At 37.3% G+C, this 19,160-nt stretch overlaps 1 protein-coding gene across 1 annotated transcript in view; it reads right to left on the bottom strand.

The window, feature by feature from the left end:
• The window catches only part of TMC1 (transmembrane channel-like 1), a 194,757-nt gene that overhangs the window by 95,533 nt on the left and 80,064 nt on the right, over positions 1-19,160 (bottom strand). Inside the window, exons 6-8 of the mRNA XM_011965144.1 lie at positions 13,236-13,326; positions 10,952-11,033; positions 1,838-1,944 (exon numbers count right to left, since the gene is read on the bottom strand). Coding sequence (XP_011820534.1) covers positions 1,838-1,944; positions 10,952-11,033; positions 13,236-13,326 — 280 coding nt within the window. The remainder of the gene's footprint in view (positions 1-1,837; positions 1,945-10,951; positions 11,034-13,235; positions 13,327-19,160) is intronic.

A 19,160-nucleotide genomic window follows, 5' to 3' on the forward strand; every position in this document is an offset into this window, starting at 1 on the left:
GAGGAATACTGAGTGAGCCTGTAGGGTAGAGGCAGCTGAAAAATACAGGCTTGCTGCCGGGAGATGACTGCCCTGGCCTCTGGTGGTTCTGCAAAGTCAGCATGCAGATGCAGGATGTCCATTCTCTTGTTCTTTTGCTGGAGTTGGTAACCATTGCCCAGAAAACAGGATGCCCCTCAGGATCTAATACAACCTACAAAAGGGTATCCAAAGCCAGCATGCTTCCTAGCTCTCAGAATACATCCAACCTAACACATAGGGACGCCATCCACTACATAGCAGATATTCTGTAATTTCATATCATTCAAATAAATCAGCAACAGCCTTTGATTTTCTCCACATGGAGGCAGCATGGTGTGGGGGGAAAGAGTAAATGCTGCTGATAATGTATTTATATCTGCATCTGACACTAAGTAATGTCATAGTAGCCAGTGATGGAATGGAGGAGTTTCAGATTTCCTTAGAGAGGTAAGGGGGGGATAAAAAAAAGCTGGGGTTAATTTGAAATAGATAAAATACACACATTCAGCTGCATTACCTGAAAGTGTGCACTTGGGAAATAAACTATACAGAACCTCTGATCTTTGGTCAATGTCTCCTATGAGCCAGACAACTTTAGAAGCCCTGGAATTATCTCAAAGATTATAAAACTAGTGGAATACAGTGCAAAATCTTGGAGAAAGGGATTGAATCATGGGTTCTAGTCCTAGATCAGCTTAATAAAAAAATTTACTCCGAGATGTTAGCTAAGTCACATCAACATTATGCGACTCCATTTACATGTTTTACCTGGTTGAAGAAAACATCTTCCACCTTCTACATCATAAATTTGTTGTGAGGCACAGTAAGTAAAAGAAGTGAAAGAGTTTTGTACTATTAAAGGCCCACATCTCTTTATGAATGTAAAGCATTATTATTATTATTATTATTATTATTATGTTAATGGGAGGCTTAGTATAGAAACTGGCACTGATTTGAAGTTATCAAGATAAAAAGTCACCCAGAACGCCAAATGTTGGCCACTGTCAATGCTGTATGAACCACATTGGCTTTGAAATACTGGTCCTAAAAGGTCCTTTGTAGGTTAAATAAAACCTAGCCCAACTTTTGTAAGGTAAGCATTCAAAGGTGTCAGAATCATTTAACTTCATATAGGTGAAGGCTCTGACCTCAGTCTAGCTTTTTGGCCTCAGCTGACCCTTCCTCCACATCAGTTCAGGGCTTTGTCTTCTTTGATTTGGAACCTCTGTCTGTTTTAGTTTCTGACTTTGGACCTAAAAGACCCCACTCCCACTCTCATCCCATCCCACTATTTGTGTGTGTGTGTGTGTGTGTGTGTGTATGTTGTGGGCATTATCTTACTTTGTATCTTAGGGGGAAAATGTTCATTTTGTGCTTCTTCAGTATAGAAAGTCTGGAGGCTTGGCGTTGCATTAAAGAAGCATTTCTTTCAAAGCTAACTTGGCAAAATAAATAAATACAACTCACAGGGTGTCAAAGTCTCCCTCTTGAACAATAATTTTTAACATTTAGGAACAGGGACCCCCTTGGGAAACTGAAAGAAGCCATGAAACTTTCCACATAAAAATGCACTTTTAAACATACATGGGAAATTATACATAAGTTATATAATTTCAAGAGGCTCACACACCCTTTAGTGCAAGGATTGGGACCTTTGGCCCATAGGCACCATTTTGAAGGTTAATCTCATTACAAATCCTATGACTCCAAGAAGTGAAAATAGCCAATTAATTATTCCACCCTTAAAGAAGAGACAAATACTTTTCTGGGAGAAACATTTTTCAGCATGTTTTGTAAACTAGAAGTCAGATCTCACCTCTGGCAACATGATGAGGCTAAATGTCAGGATAAAGAGAACCATGTTGACTCCATACATCCATCTCAAGAAGAGGAAGTATGAGGCCACTGAGGAGCCAAACTGACCTATTACAAAGAAAATAAAAAGTTTGAAGAGAGATCAAAGCAAACAAACAAACAAACAAAAAGAGCTTTGTCTTGGTTGCCTTCAAAACAAATCTATTGTGAGGCATTGGTGCTTTTTATATTTACAGGCTCTAGCATTCTTTTCTCTCTCTTCAGGAAGAGAAAATGTTAATCATGCTGGAAGCATTCCCTGTCATGTGGAATGTAGAAGGTACGTAGAATGCAATTGTGCAGACTGCATGTGACCTACCCCATCAGAGCCCATCCAAGGGTAAGCTGCCTTTGCTGAGCAGCCATGATTGCCGCCTGCAGAGTGCATTTTATTCCTTGAGTTAATACTGATAAGTGAGCAAATATATATAAAGGTAACTATGGTGCCTAGCTAGTAATTAGCTACCACTATAATTATAATTACTGCTATTTTCTCCCCCTTTTCTCAGGCAAACAATGTTCTCAAACAGAGTTTATCACATCTTTTACAGATAGTTATCTTACCAGCAGTCCTGTGCTGTTTCCCCCATTACTGGAATTTTACAGGGACAGTATAAAAGCTGAAATGCATTCATTCACTCCACACATCTTATGCCAGAAATTATCTTAGATGTGAAGCACAATGTCATAGATAGGGGGACTGCTATAATAGAACTTACATTTTAGTGAGGTATGGATACAGCAAATATGTAACATACATAGAAAGATATAGAGCTAGAGATACAGACATAGATATTAGCTATAGATAGAGATAGAGATGACAGGAGATAGAGATAGAGATAATAGCAGGTACTACAGGAGGGAAGGGGAAGTATTGAGAGGGGTTGCTTTAGAAAGATTTGTCAAGGAAAGAATATCAGAGATGTCATCTAAGCAGCGATCTGAAGTTTGAGGAAGAGATAGCAACATGCTGAGCTGGGGAAGAGCAGCTCAAGCAGAAGAAAAAGCCAGAACAAAGATCCTGAGGGGCAAGGACTTGGGACAATTGAGGAACAAAACTCAGGCCTGTGCAGTTGGAGTACATGAATGAGGGAAAGTGGTAACAGATAAGGATGGAGAGGCCAAACCACACACTGACAGGTGTTAAGCATTAGGGCCAGAGGAAGGGGTGATGAGCATGACTTTTAAAAAACCACTTCAGCTTTGGGGAATGAATAGGCAATAGGCAAGAATGTTCAGTCAACTCACCCCATCCCCAGAAGTGAAAAGTAAAGTGATTGGTTAATTCTTGTTGACAGGAAGAAAAAAAAAAAAAAAGCACCTTCTTAAAGCAGAGAGTGGAAGAAGAAAAATGAAGAATTTAAGTCTTAGGTTCAAATTTCAAATTTTCATAGGTTTACGAAAGCAAAAGTTTCTTTGATGGTCATTTAAGATTCAGCACCAAGTTGCTAACTTTCCCAATCTTCCAAATTATCATTGTCAGTTGCCCAAGAAAAAATAACAAACAGCTTCAGTCCCCGGCTGCATCAGCCCATGTGTTCTGTCCCGTTCAGCTAACATTCAGCTAAACATCTCTATTGACCAATGATATTCTGGAGCCTTCTGGCTTTGAAATATTATCAGTGGGGAAGCATTATCAATGGAAAAGGAAGGCTCATGGGTAGCAAATTCCAGCCTCTACTTACTTAGATGAGGCCGGCCTCACAGGACAGTAACGCCTCTATTTCTGGACCTTTGTCTATTATTTTTTTGTTTTGTTTTGTTTTGAGAAGTTTTGCCCTTGTCACCCAGGCTGGAGTGCAGTGGTGCAATCTTGGCTCACTGTAACCTCTGCTTTCCAGTTTCAAGCGATTCTCCTCCCTCAGCCTCCTGAGTAGCTGGGATTACAGGCACCCGCCACCACATCTGGCTAATTTTTGTATTTTTAGTAGAGACGGGGTTTCACCATGTTGGCCAGGCTGGTCTCTATCTCCTGACCTTGTGATCCACCTGCCTCGGCCTCCCAAAGTGCTGAGATCACAGGAGTGAGCCACCACGCCCAGCCCCTTTGTCTATTCTTTACCTACCATCTTTCTTATTCCCACAACACAGTGGCAGGTTTTTTTAGAAACTTAAGAAGTCAACCTTTAAATGGATATTTTGGAAGAAATCAACGATTTTGAAGTCTGAGTATTTTTCTTTATACTCACAAGGGAATTTGAATTGATTTCACATTGCCGAGGAGTACAGAGTTCTATAATGTTTCTAAGGGTGTGTGGTTTTGATACACAACCCCACCCCACCCCAGCCCAGTGCTGTCACCAGGTGCACTGGTCTGCTTCTCCTAGGACATCTGATCACCTTCTTAGCTCCCTGTGACTTCATACCATTTCATGGCTGTTATCTACGTTCTCTGGTAATGGCTACCTCAGGGCTGCTCAGCCAGGTTCATTCATCATGTTTTATTGAAGGCAGTGGACTTCCAGTTTGTTACTCATTACAGTTACTCATTTACTGGAGGAAAGCCTTGGTCGCTAGGAATCAAGGTAGGTTTTTCCCTAGAGTCACATGTGGATCCTCGAGTATGAAGTTCCACATATAGGATACTAACCCACCTTTCCTTCCTTCCTTCCTTCCTTCCTTCCTTCCTTCCTTCCATCCTTCCTTTCCTTCCTTCTTATGGTTTTGCTCTTCTAATTATTGCCACAGCCCATCCTCTCACCACCTAAACACAATCCCTGGCAAATAAGTTCCTTGTGTGTGGAGTACAAATATACCTAAATGTAAAAGAGAGAAGTGATTAAGATGTTTCAGGAAGTATCCCTTCCTCCAACATGCACATGCATTATAATGAAATATACTTTAGAGTTCAAAACTTCCAAACTCCAGTTCTCAGATTTGACAGTGGCTTCACAACTATTTTATTTGGAGGTTGAGTCTTTACAGAATCCTAAGTGTAAAGAAAATGAATTGCAAGCCAACAGATTTCATTAAAATTAGAATGACTGTAGAAAGACCCAGACACAGGTAGAAGAGACTAAGAAATCCAGAAGACAAAGTTTCTTCTACACTAGACCTATCAATGGCAGAGGAGAAAACACAGTAACAAAACAAACAAAGATCTTAAAGGACAGAAAATGAAACAACAGGTTGTCATAAAAACTCCAGTTTTTCCTGTCTCAACACAAAAATAAAAAAGAAGAAATCTTCCCTCTTTATCCCTTTTATCTAGTGGTTCTATCCTACCGGATGTTGTTGACTAAAACTGATGTTCACTAAAAAGAAATGCCTCATTAGTGTGTCTAAAAGAGCATAAATGAAAAGAATAGCAATTTTTACATACTTAGTCTCTCAGCGTAAGGAAGCAAAATGAGTAGTAATAATAATAATAAGAGCTAGCATATCTCAATGGTCAGTTATGTGTTCCAAGAACTTTATCAGCATCAACGCATTATGCTGCCACTAGAATTTAATGAGGTTAAGTATTATTAGTCCCACCATGAATCAGGAAACAAAAACTTGAACACAGTAGTTGACTGACTCAAAAGTTGATTACTAATAGGTAACATTTAATGAATCTTTGTTTCAAACACCAATTTGATCTGTATGTATCAACTTATTTAATGATCATGATCATCAAATCCTTACAAGATGGAAACTATTGTTTTCTCATTTTACAAAGACTTAGGTCTATAGGTTACATAGCTAGTAAACGAGGAAGCCAGGCTTCTAAACCAGGCAGTCTTGAGCTACAGGTGTTTGACTCCACATCTAGATCTCTCTTAACCACACTGCCATATGGCCCCTTAAGTAAAACATAGTTCAATTAATTTTCTTAAAACTATGATATATACAATAAATATGCAATGAATATGTGTTTCTGAAACAATAGGCATAGATAATATCCATCTATCAGCTAAAGTCAGTCAAATTCACAAATTTGAGGCCCATAATGACCAATTCTTTTTTCTTTAATCAGACTGATAAATGCTGCTTCCATAGTAAATTATTAATGTATAAAAACAGAGTCTTGGCCAGACTTGGGGGCTCACTCCTGTAATCCCAGCACTTTTGGAGGCTGAGCCGGGCAGATCACAAGGTCAGGAGTTCAAGACCTGCCTGGCCAACATGGCAAAACCCCATCTCTACTAAAAATACAAAAATTAGTTGGGCATGATGGCGGGAGCCTGTAATCCCAGCTACTCAGGAGGCTGAGGCAGGAGAATCACTTGAACCCAGGAGGCAGAGGGTTACAGTGAGTCAAGATCGTACCACTGCACTCCAGCCTGGGCAACAGAGCAAGACTCTGTCTCAAAACAAAACAAAACAAAACAAAACAGAGTCTCTAATATGTATTAAACTGAGGCTTTATGCTTAAGCGTATTCTTGGTACTAAATATTCTTGTTTCTTTCAAATTAAAGTTAAAATTTCAACTCTCTTTCTGGTTGCTTATTATTAAGGCAAAGTAATTTGTAAAACGATGTCATAACACAGCATTTCCTTTTGAACGGATGGGTAATAAAACAAGCAGATAAATATGAGCATTTCTAAATGGGAAAAGACCAATTAAATGACCTGCTGTGTGACTACGATATAAACACCATCATGTTAAGCAGCATAGGAAGCACAATTTTTTCAAACTATTTAGGGGTAGGGAATTAAAAGTGACAAAATTGATTTGTATTTTCTAGAGTTCTTAGGGCAGCAAGGAAACATAAGGTTTAAGCCCTGTGCTTGGGTTACCTATCCAAAGCTAGTTCCAGTCTGGAAAAAAATAGGTTTCTGACACCATAATTTTGATGATGTAATCTATTATTAGGAAAAAGCAGATTTTGATCCTGAGAAAAATTTGTAATTACCAGCTAGAAATACAATCAATTATTTAATTTATGGTCTTAATAATAATGTTGGCATCACAATGAGTATAGATTATATTTCCTAGAGGTATAAATATGCAGTTGCTTCAGAAAAATACGCAATTCAGTGAGATGAATGAGATGTGTCCACAAGAGTAACCCTCGAGTTTTAGGCATGATCCCCTTAGGGCTGACGTGACAGTAAAACCCCACAGTATTCCCACGTGATGCATAACGTCACAGTATCCTCTGTGGCAGAAATTATCAAATCTATTTTTTAAGTGAAAAAGGGTTGGGAGTCATCAGGTGAGAATCCACTTCACACTAATAAAGAGATCTAGGTCTTACTGGAATCAAGATGGAAACAGTATGAATTTTGCACTCTGATTTGGGTCCCACTCTTGATTCTGCAAATTATTGGACAGAACTTTGGGAAAACTCAGTGAAGGCTGTTAATTTTGGACTCCTTTAAAAGCACATTTAAAAAATACTTGTTCAGTATTATTTAGATATTGAGCAGAGAGAAGGACAAAGTGGATTAGAAAGGCTGCTGGGAATGCAAGGCAACAGCTCCTCTTGTGACCATGCCATTTACTACAATCCACAATTACCTTCATTATTTATTTGCTTATATTGTAATCTGTCTTCCCCATCCAAGCATACATACATTAACACATTTGAATGTAAGATCAATGAGGGAAGAGTCTTTGCTGTCTTTGTCAGTAGCAACAGTGTCTAGAAACATACCTAAGGAGACATGTTAGGCATCCAGTATTTGCTCAGTTAATCAATAATGTCAGGCTTATTCTGAGGATTAAACAAGATATATATTAGATGATTCTGATGTCGAAATGGAATATAATGATACTTCCGAACCTTTTGTAAGATTAAATGACCATTTATTTTAGAGAAAAGCATTTATATTAGTTTTAAAATTAAATATATATTCTGTAAGTAGAGTATACACTTAACCAACTTTATTTTGAAAAGAATTCGAGAAGGCAATTATATAGTCCTCTCTTAGTATAAATCTGCTTTGCATTTAAATTTTTCAGGATTTATCAATCAAAAGTATACATTAATGAATTTCACATGCCCACATATACATGTAAACCTGACTGTAACTTATACATCATAGAATGTTGAGCTGGAAATGATCTTGTACAGTGACTAGTTAAACCCAAGATGTGGCAGATATTGTAGAAGCCCCAAATGTGGAAACAGAGGACCAGAGATTTAAATAGATTGTCTGAACTATAGAGGTGGTAGGGGTCAAAAAGTCCTCAACTCTTAGAAAAGCAATTACATGTCCTCTTTCTTCCCATTTTTCATTAAGTTCAGTTTCAAAGGCCATCACAGATACATGTTTTACCTGTATTTAGTAGGGTACTTTTTATAAGATAGTCCAATCCAATGCTCTAATAATATATTCTTACATAGGTTTCATATTATTTTCAACTAATACTATAGCCCAAAATCTCATGGTTATCATTAAAATCAGTATATTAAGCATCTTATAGGATACAAAACATGTAATTAAATAAATCACTCACTAAAAAGTAAATACATGAGAAAATGAAAAATAATTCCTTGATAATGATCAAGAAAATCTATAACTGCTCATCCTGCCATTGGCCTCATAGAACACTTTTTAGGAACTGGTGAAAAACATGTTTAAAAAGAAAAAGTATGTAAAACCTTCCCTAAAGGAGAAAGCAGCATAACACATGGAAAAGCATACGTTTTGAACCCAGACAGATTTTGCCTTATATCTCAGCTCTGCTACTAATTCTGGGACAGTTATTTAACCACAACTGTAAAATAGGAAGGTTAATGTGCACATGTAGGAAGATTAAATGAAATAATGTTCGTAGAGCATCTGGCTCATGGTGGTACTCAATAAATAGAGGTGTGGTGAGTATTGATAGAATAAAAAATAAAGCTCAATTCTTCACTGTTGAGACACAGCACCATTAACAGTGAAGAAGTCATGACAAACTAATCAAATCATAAATTATATATGGAAAGAAAAATAATCTACATTTGCCTGAATTTTCCAGCTTGGCTTTCCAAATTTACTAGAAGAGGAGAAGAAGAGAGGAGATAACTGAAGGTTATTATTGGATAGCTCTCAATCTGTCTTTTCTACTGTGACACTTATGATGGATGGTGGTCATATGCGTAACTCTTGCTGCGTGTAATTTCTGGCAACAGAAATAATTCTGTCTGTTTTTGTTTCATGGGCTATAGCCTATTGGAACCCAAATGAGCATGATATTACTATTAGGATAGGCTGGAATCTGCTCTAGTATGCTTTAAAAATAATTTTCAAATGTATGTATTTACCTATCACTAATTACAAATTTCTTGGGATTTATCTAACAACTGATCAAGACTCAGCCCTATAATTTTATAAATTAGTAGACTGAGATCCAGAGGGGTTAAATGACTGGCTTGAAGTCAAACAGCTAATCTGCAGCAAAGTAAAGACCAAATTCAGAGTTCTTAGCATATATATTGTATCAGGATCTTAATGCTCCAAATGGCCTTCTGTTTTTCAATGCCTCTCAATCTACCACATTTGAGTTGTACAGTTGAAACCTAAGAAATCCATGATGCCTGCTCTTTTTTGATGTATCTAAATTCCTTTCTTTTTTTCCTAGAATGTTAGACATTTAGCGAGTTTGTCTGTAATTTTATTTAATACATATTTATTAAGTGCCAAGTGGAATGCAGGAGTGAACAAAACTAAATTTCCCATCTGTTGGGAGAAATGAACATGAAATAAAATGAATTAAGATTGCATCAAAAAATTAAAGATATAGTATTTCAGATAGTGGTAAGTGTTAAGGAGGAAATTAAAGCAAGAAAGAAATGGCACCGGGAGTGTGTGAAAGGGGGTACAATTAATGAGCTGATGTATTTTAATTCATTGCCACTTAATAATTGCCATCCAATATTGAGAGACAGGGAACCGAGGGTTAGCCACTCCTAAAACATGCCCAATCATGTCAGCAAGCTATCCATCAGCTGTGTTATCTCCCTATGGAGCCTCCATTTTAATTATACAACGCCACACTTAACCAGCAGGAAAACCTGCCTCCAATCTAGAGAGGAATGGATAAAAATCAGATCCTAGTTGAAACCGTTAGAAACCAGAATATGGTAAGATTATACTCAAAATTGTTTCAAATGTTATCCCTTTTTTTAGATTATTATTTTAAAAAACCATTTACTATTTTTATTTACAATATTTTAAAATTTTTATTTGCCTTATTCTAAGCCTAAAGCACTGATAAATAGGTTTTTGATTGGCTATATTCTCCTTCCTTCCTTCCTATGAATATTCCACAAAATAAATGCACAATGTGAATATTCAGATAGCAAGCTCCTGGATGACTATTGCTTATTCTACTTCAGAGATTTGAAAACGAGGTTTTAAGACTTCTCTTTTCCTTCCTTCCTTCCTTCCTTCCTTCCTTCCTTTCTTTCTTTTTCTTTCTTTCTCTTTCTGTCTGTCTTTCTTTCTTTCTTTCGAAACAGAGTCTCATTGTGTCACCCAGGTTGGAGCGCAATAGTGCAATCTCAACTCACTGCAACCTCTACCTCCCAGGTTCCAGTGATTCTCTTGCATCAGCCTCCCAAGTAGCTGGGGCTACAGGTTCTTGCACCAGGCCTGGCTAACTTTTTATACTTTTAGTAGAGATGGGGATTCACCATGTTGGCCAGGCTGATCTCAAACTCCTGACCTCAAGTGATCCACCCACCTCAGCCTCCCAAAGTGCTGGGATTACAGCCGTGAGCCACTGCTCCCAGACCAAGACTTCTTCACTTTTTAAACATTGTTCATTTTGATTACTGTCTAACATTCATGAGAGTATATATTCTCAATGTCATATTCATTGCCAAAATAAAATCTCTGCCTTCCAAATAAGATGACTCAATGTCATTGTGCACAATAGTGACTTCCCTGTATAGGAAAGAAAACCAGGTTAGAATGGTAATGTTTTGGACTAAGGTAGAACATGAGAGTGGGGTCCGCAGTATTGTCCTTGGTAAGTGCTAGCAAATCTTCACAGTGATGAAAGCAGGCATAAACAACATTTTTGTTTATTTGATTGTTTTTGTTCATTTGTTTCCAGTCTTTCCAAAAGTCCAGAAACTGAGAAAGGCATCTGATAAGCTTATGAGCTATTTCTCTAAGACAACCTTCTCCATCTGAGATCTGATGAGCACTTACTTTCAATAGCCTTGATTTTATTTTCCCATGGGATACACGCAGCTTTGAAGTTCTCAAAATCACGGAGGAATTTTACCCATTTCTGAAAAGAAAGTCAAATACAACAGTGAAGTCCAACCTCTTGATTTATTAAGATGTTTATCCCCTACCTCAAAACACGACAATGCAATGAGCTTGGAAATGTCTCTCTGGCAGCAAATACTACTTTCTAGTCAAAGGGGGAAACAGTAGGTTTCACTTGTTTCCCTGTTCTCCACTAACCCTAGACCAATTTAATTCAACAAAAAACTGTTTATCAACCCCGTTTTGTGGAAAATATGCTGGCCTCTCAGAAAGAGCTATTTATTATATAAAACAATAAGAAAGCAGGGAATTAGCATATAATAGGGTGATTGGAACAGAGTGTGTGTTTAATTAGTTTTCATTGTATGGAGGACTCAATATGAATAAATATTATTTTCTGTCTTTTATTTCCAGGTCCTGTTTTGAAAGCCTTCTGATCTACCAGGGTAGTTTGTGTACAAATAGGTGAGTTCAATACAAGATGGTAAGTTCTATGACATGAGACACTTCAATCTGGTAGAGGCAGAATAGTCAGCTTAATGGAAACAGAAGAAAACAAGTCACAGATTCTTTTTGCAAAAGGCCTTCTTTCTATTTAACTCCAGTGTTGGATCATCCATGGTCAAGAGGACCACTGGGAACAATGAGAATGTGGCAGAGAATTTTGCATGTGTGCACATTATGCAGGGATGAAGTAGAAGCTGGACAGGCACTATTGTCTAAATAATAGCATGAGACAAGTCTGAAGTTCAAAAGATTGCCCACGCTTTTTTTTCCGTCTGTCTTCTGCAGTGGAACCACCACGAAAACACAGATTTTCTTTAAAAACCCTTATGGGAAAGACCATCACTCTTGAGTTTGAACCCTTGGATACAACAGAAAATGCAAAGTCCAAGATCTAGGATAAAACAGGAATTTCTACTGATCAGCAAAGACCGATCTGTGTTGGCAAGAAACCGGAAGGTGGATGTGCTTTGTCTGGATACAACATTCAAAAGGAGTCTACTCTTCATCTTGTGTTGAGACTTCATAGTGGTGCTAAGAAAAGGAAGAAATCTTACACCACTCCAAAGAAGAATAAGCATAAGAAAAGGAAGGTTAAGTTGGCTGTCCTGAAATACTACAGGTTGGATGAAAATGGCAAAATTAGTTGCCTTCATCAAGAATGCCCTTCAGATGAATGTATTGCTGGAGATTTCATGGCCAGCCATTTTAACAGACATTATTGTAGCAAATGTCTGGATTATTGTTTCAACAAACCAGAAGACAAGTAATTGTGTATGAGTTAATTTTAAAAACAAACAAACAAACAAACAAAAAAAGATTACTCATAACTAGAAACAGCCCAAATGTCCAATCTACAATAGAATGGGTAAATAAATTGTCATGGCATCTTTATACAATAGAATACCACACATGAATAAAAATGAACTATAACTCCCACAACAATGTGGATATATCTTGTGAACATAACATTGCATCAAAGAGGCCAAAAACAAATGCATAGATACCATATGATTCCATTTATTTAAACTGTAGAAAAACAGACAAAATTAATCGTGTGTGTGTGTGTGTGTGTGTATGAAAGTTAAGATATATGACTTTATTCACAAAACTTTATGAAGTACATTTAGCTTACAGTTGGTATAACATTTGTAAAGAGGAGATAATAATATCTATGTTCCTGCTTTACTGTAAGAATTAAATATAACTTTATAAAGGAATTCAATTCAGGGCTTGGCACATAGTAAGTGTTAAATAAATGTTAGTTGCCTTTCTGTCTTTCCCCCAAAATCTATATTTGTATCAGTATATCATTTTTTTTTCTTATTTTCTGTCCACTGTATAGTTGATGTTCCTGGTAGAAAAAAGCTATATAGACACTTTGAGGAAAACAACTTGACCAGAACCCCTTCACTTCCAGAGAATGAAAATGAAAAAGGATGCAATCTTTTATATTTGGAAGTGCTAAAGTCTCACAAGTAAGTCTTTTGCCATAAATCTGTATTTCTTGACTTATTTTTCATTTTAACTCCTCTAAGAATAATGTTTTAAATCTCCCCTGTAAATTTCAATACCACAGATATACTGTGTATATACTGTATGAGTATTTGTGTTTTATATATACAAAACGTAAGATTTTTTTCACCCCTTTAGAAAAGAATCAATGTTCTTCTTAGAGGCAATATGCCATAAACCAGACAACTATAAAAATACCTACCTTGGCCATCATCATCTTAAATGCAAACCACCGTTTTCCTTTTCCTTTCCCAAGTGCCCCTTCATTTTCACTCACAAATTTTTTTGCTTCCCTGAGAAAATAAAAATAACATAAGGGATAAAGGGAGGTGAGTTGCAATGACTAGAATATAGAAGTAGTGGACAGTTGATTATACCGGGCCTGCAGTCTTATTTCTTCTAGATCCCTCACAAGTGAACCTAGGCTGCGTTTTATAACCTAGAGATTTTCAATTCATGTTTAAATTTTTAAATGCTGACCAGAAAAAGTAAGATATTTTAGCTCACTTATTAATTAGCTGGAATCATTGAAAAGGAATTGATGCTAAATGTCATAATAGAGAACCTTAGTTCTTTTCATTTCTATCACATGTAAAATTGAGTCTGAAGTTTACATCAGATTCTGGCAGTCAAATGTTTATTTTAAAATACTTCCCTTTCTTCTTTTTAAAGAATTGCTTTAGAAAAAAAGAAAAGGGCAGAGAGGTTAGGTCAAACTGACATAGAACACACTTAATGACCTGGTACTTAATCCTGTTAAAAAAAAAAAAAAAAAGCAATTACGACCTACAACAGAAAAATCATTCTGTAAAGTAAATCGGGTTAAGAAGAGAAAGAGAGAGAAATGGAATACTTTCAGCCTCACATTCAGAAAGGGCTTTAAATGTAAACTTTAACATTACTCCCAAATATTTATACATTTACAGCAGTTACATTGGTTTCTTTGGTATATATAATAAAAAAACATTAATTCATCACAACATAATGCAAGCATGCTACATACACTACAATTTTTGTAACCTTGTTTGATCATTGTTATAGACTGAATGTTTTTGTCCCTATCGAAATCTGTATGTTGAAATCTAATCTCCAATGTGATGGTATTTGGAGGTGGGGTCTTTAGGAGGTAATTGGACTATGGGGGTAGAACCCTCATGAATGGAATTAGTGCCCTTATAAGTAGTGGCCAGAGAGCTAGCTAGCCCTGCTTCTACTGCATGAAGACACAAGGAGCCAGCCATCTGCAATCTGGGAGATGGCCCTTGCCAGAGCCCGACCATGCTGGCACTTCGATGTTAGACTTTCAGCCTGTAGCACTGTGAGAAATAAATGCCTGTCGTTTAAGCCACCCGGTCTATGGTCATTTGTTCTATCAGCTTCAACTGACTGGGACAGCCATATTTGTTGTTTGTTTGAAAAACAATTTACCAAAAAAAATTACAAAAAAGAAAATTACAAATAGAGGCAACCCAGGCTTGTCTTCACCTCTCAGGGGCTGCAGAACATATAGTTTAAGTGATGGAGTAGCCTCTGTCACGGTAGAAACAGATAACCCAAGCCTGGATTGTGGTTCCACAAGTGCAGTGCTGTCCTCAGTTGGATGGCCCCTGGAATATGTGGTTTTACAGACAAGGCCCTTCAACATATGACTATAATTAAACTCCTATTAACATATAAAGTCAACTTTTAGAAATGAAGGGTCTGGCTAGGCGCAGTGACTCATACCTGTAATCCCAACACTTTGGGAAGCCAAGGTGGGCAGATCACTTGAGGTCAGGAGTTCAAGACCACCCTGGCCAACAGAGTGAAACCCCACCTCTACTAAAAGTACAAAAATTGACCAGGTATGATGGTGTGCACCTGTCATCCCAGCTACTGGGGAGGCTGAGGTAGGGGGATCACTTGAACCTGGGAGGCGGAGGTTGCAGTGAGCTGTGATTGTGCCACTGCACCCCAGCCTGGGGCAACAGAGTGAGACTCTGTCTCAAAAAAAAAAAAAAAAAAAGGGGGTCAGTGAGGAATTTTTTTTGTAAGATGTTCCCTAGTATCAGTGCCAAACTCAGAATTTTACAATACACAGTGACCAAAAAAACAGCATACACCTGCTGACTTAACTAATACTAGGGAGTGGGGCCTCATTACTCACCTGTACATGTGCGCCCACCCATATTCTGGCATAAAAATGTAAGCACAGTGGTAAAGATTCTCTTTGGTCACCAAACAGAACTCCCAAATCAGTTTCCTGATAGCAGATACAATACCTTGTCTTATTGTAGCTTCCATCGCATTGACGGTTGCATTGACCACAGGGAGTGTTTAATAAATGTAAACCTTCTAGAAACAGAGCTGATTGACACAGTTTGGGGTAGATGTAGACAAGGGAGTATCTAATAATTTTATTTTCCACAATAATTAATGCTTGAAAGCAAAGTCATTCCCAGACTTCGGGATTGCACCCTTTATCATTAACCTTCTCTGAAACTCAATTAACAGACTAGTCTGGCCTTGTTGTCAAACACCCTAACACTTGACATGACCTCTGTGCTGGTAAAAATTAGTTGAAAAACAATTTCTAAAACCTTTTGCATGTTCTAAAATATCCAATAAAGCAATGGCAAAAATTAGAAGCTGAGTTCTCATGGCTGGGTTTTTAGATTCATGCAGTGAAGAAAATACATCCTATCTAAGCATTAACAATGTGTTTTAGAGGTGATAAGACAGGAGGGAGGGTGGCAGCCAGCAGGCACTTTCTAAAATGGTGAACTGAAGCCTCTAAGCAGAAAATCAGGCAAGTTGGCTTCTAATCCTGTCTCTGGGATCTGTCTCTATGACCTTGCCCATGTTTCTGATGCTCTTTGTCCCACATACATGAGTGTCTGGCTTTTCAGAGGAAAGCACGCCTACCTCAGACTCACACAGACCTAGGCAAGCTCTGACACAGGTTCCCTCAGTTACTGTGTGACTTTTAATAGGTCAAGATTTCCCAGAAAACAAATGGTCAGGCAATCGCACCCCTGCTTGCTAAGATGGTGGCAAGAACAAGGTAGGATCATAGATGTGAAAGTGTTGAAAGGATTATTACACAGTCAATTCTACGGCAATGCTGGTTTTGAAACCACGACCCTGTTCTAACATAATTGATGTATTACAGAACAATTTGATCATAACACAAGTTTGGGGTTTGCTTATGTGTGATTCTATCCACAAGAAACACCAGGTAGATGCAGAAGACTGCACCAAGCTAAACCAAGCAGCATAGGAATACACAAAATCCATACACCTCATCCATCAGCACTTCCCCACACAGGTAGAAAAGCCACACCTGCTCACAACTGGGGCAACAATGACTCTCCCCCCAACACTTCTCAAAAATTCACAAACTGCAACCCTTTTGAAGGCCAGCTTCCACAAGGGAACGTTAGATCTTTTTCAAAGTAAACTGCCATATTTATTGTAAATTTCTTAACCATTAATATGAGTAAAATATTGCTGTCATTGTTACTAAATTCCCATATTTTTTGTAATGTGCCACTAGTGATGTTTCTATGTATTGTGTGCCTATCCCCATTTTTTTTTGTAAAATGTGTTTTTATTGCCCAATTTTGCATAGTGTGGGGATTTTTAGGAAACCATACATCATGTTATGGCAGAATTGACGATACTTCAGTTATTTGGCATCAAGAATTTTGAAATTCATAAAACTAAGTATACAGAGGAGCTATCATATTAATCTCTAGTATAAAGAACACATATAAATAGAGAAATGGAAATCCTTCTTAGTAGTAAAATTAAAGTTTGTTTTTCAAATGTAATAAAGTACTCACTTTCAGGACATCTCCACTGCTCTAGGTATTTAACAGATAATTTAAAATACACCCAGTTTTGCTTATTAGATTTATATCACTTTCCAGATAAGTGGTCAATTCAAAAGCACAACTTTGTTCTAAACAGAAGTGTAAAGAAATAGCTACTCCATATTTCTACCAAGATTTTTAATTTTGTGAGCTTGTGAACATTAAACTAGCAAAACTTAAGAGACAGAGAAGGAAGTCAGGGTAACAACCAAATTAAAACCACTACAAAATTAATTATAAACTCGCTTAATAATCTGGAACCCTATCTACATGGCATTAATGAAGTTTTTGTCATATGTTATAAATATAATTTTCCTTTGAACAACATAAACAAGTTTTATTTTTGTCTCTTCAATTACTATTAGTTTCCCTTGATGCTAGGTATAGTTTCATATTTAACTTTCAATTACTACCCCTCCCTACCCTCAACATATATACCTTGATTCTGATTTTCAAACAAAAGTCCAGACTCTATTATCTATTACATAATCTCAGGTATGAATTTCTTCTCTTCCCTAGTGCTCTTCTCTCCTTCATTCTCTGAGAGATCCCCACCTCCCCCAGTTTTATACCAAAGAGGTCCCTGAACAGCAATTCTAGCTAATCTGTGCTCCCCATAGCCCACTCAAGCCAGAATTACTAGACTCAACTAATCAGGTATGTTGGGGATGGGTTTAAAATAAAGCCAAGGGGCAGAGGGTGGGCCAAGAATAATTGTTTAGCAAGAAGGGATTCTTTATCCCCCATATCTGATGCTCATAGGATGTAAGAAAGTACTTTTGCAGGTTACAGGCCTTCAAGAAGGGACACTGGGCTGCAAGATATCAGAGACTCAATGAGAGGGCATGCCTTAATACCAATTTAAGGACTGATCTTTGCAATGAGTTGGCATGATTTCAGGATGATAAAAAACTAGTATCACCCAATTCTATCCTCCTCAATAACAAATTTCTTAACCAGAAAACATATTTCATTGTACAATTAGAAACAAGGTACAAAAACAAATCCAATATGAAGACAAACATTGATCAATACAGAGCACTAAAGTATCCATGACAGATAGCAGAATCTAAGAAAATAAAGAACAGTCTTTAGAACACTAAGATGCAAGAAAACATCTTTACATATATGTCTTTCTACAGCTAATCGATTCTCCTACTCATTTGTATTTATCTGTATAATTTAAAGAAATTTTTCTACATGGTTGAAATGAAATAGGCTTTTGTAGATAAACTTGGAATATCTATTGGCCTCAAAACATCCAAATGTCTGACTGAAACAAATGTGTACCACCTCCTTGAATTACATTCAACAAAAGCCACCTGCCAAGACTGTAATCTGGTCTTCAGGTCTCAGAGCTCAAGCAAACTGTGCTGCAATACGCACAGCTCTCTGAGCTGTAACCCCAGACCCAGTGATAAATAATTGAGCGAGGTCTATTTAATGACAATGATACCTGACCTCATCATTCATTTATCAATCCGTTGTGTTGGTAATTAGAATAATTAGGTTTCATGGTCTTTCAAGAATGCTTTCACAGTTAGTTGAAGAAGCACACACTGGACTAACTTACAAAATAGATAATTTACCCATAACACATGATACAACCATGATTACACAGAAGAGTTAGGTCATGCTATGCTGCCTTTGACACATTCTCATCCCAGGAAACATGTTCCTCTTTTGAGTTAGGTTCAGTTGACTTTCCTTTCCTCTTGTTTTCAGTTTGATAGTATGATTGAGCAACCAATTGATTGCTCAAGTAAATGAAAGACAATTCAGAACTGGTGTTTAGGCAACTGTAATCAAAACTTGTACTCTTGAGCAGTTTCCAGTGAGGGGACCAGAAGAATGAAAAGTCTTTTCATAACAAACACTGCCATTTAAAAGAACTTAACCAATAGTCCAGAGAATCTGGCTTCTCCTGAAATATTACTGTGGGAGTGAGTTACAGAGGTAAGAAGCTACTTGAAGGTACAAGGATTAAAAATAAGAACTAGAGGCCTCCTAGATAATACAACTTCAGAGTTAGGCTGGTACAATTACTGAAAATTATCTCAATACTGGAAGTGATTATTCAAAACACATCTTTTTCCTAAGGTAAATGCTGATGGCGGTAGCTGGAATGGTTAAGATGCCCAGCTGCTTCATCCACAAAATGGAGATAATAGTAGCTACTCTGTAGGATTGTTGCATCCATTATAGAAAATAATGTATATAATGTGTTTAGCTTAATCCATGGCAAATAGCAAAAGCAGTATAAGCAGTAACCA

The sequence above is a fragment of the Mandrillus leucophaeus genome, unplaced genomic scaffold (genome assembly GCF_000951045.1).
Source record: "Mandrillus leucophaeus isolate KB7577 unplaced genomic scaffold, Mleu.le_1.0 Scaffold715, whole genome shotgun sequence".
NCBI classification, from domain to species: domain Eukaryota; kingdom Metazoa; phylum Chordata; class Mammalia; order Primates; family Cercopithecidae; genus Mandrillus; species Mandrillus leucophaeus.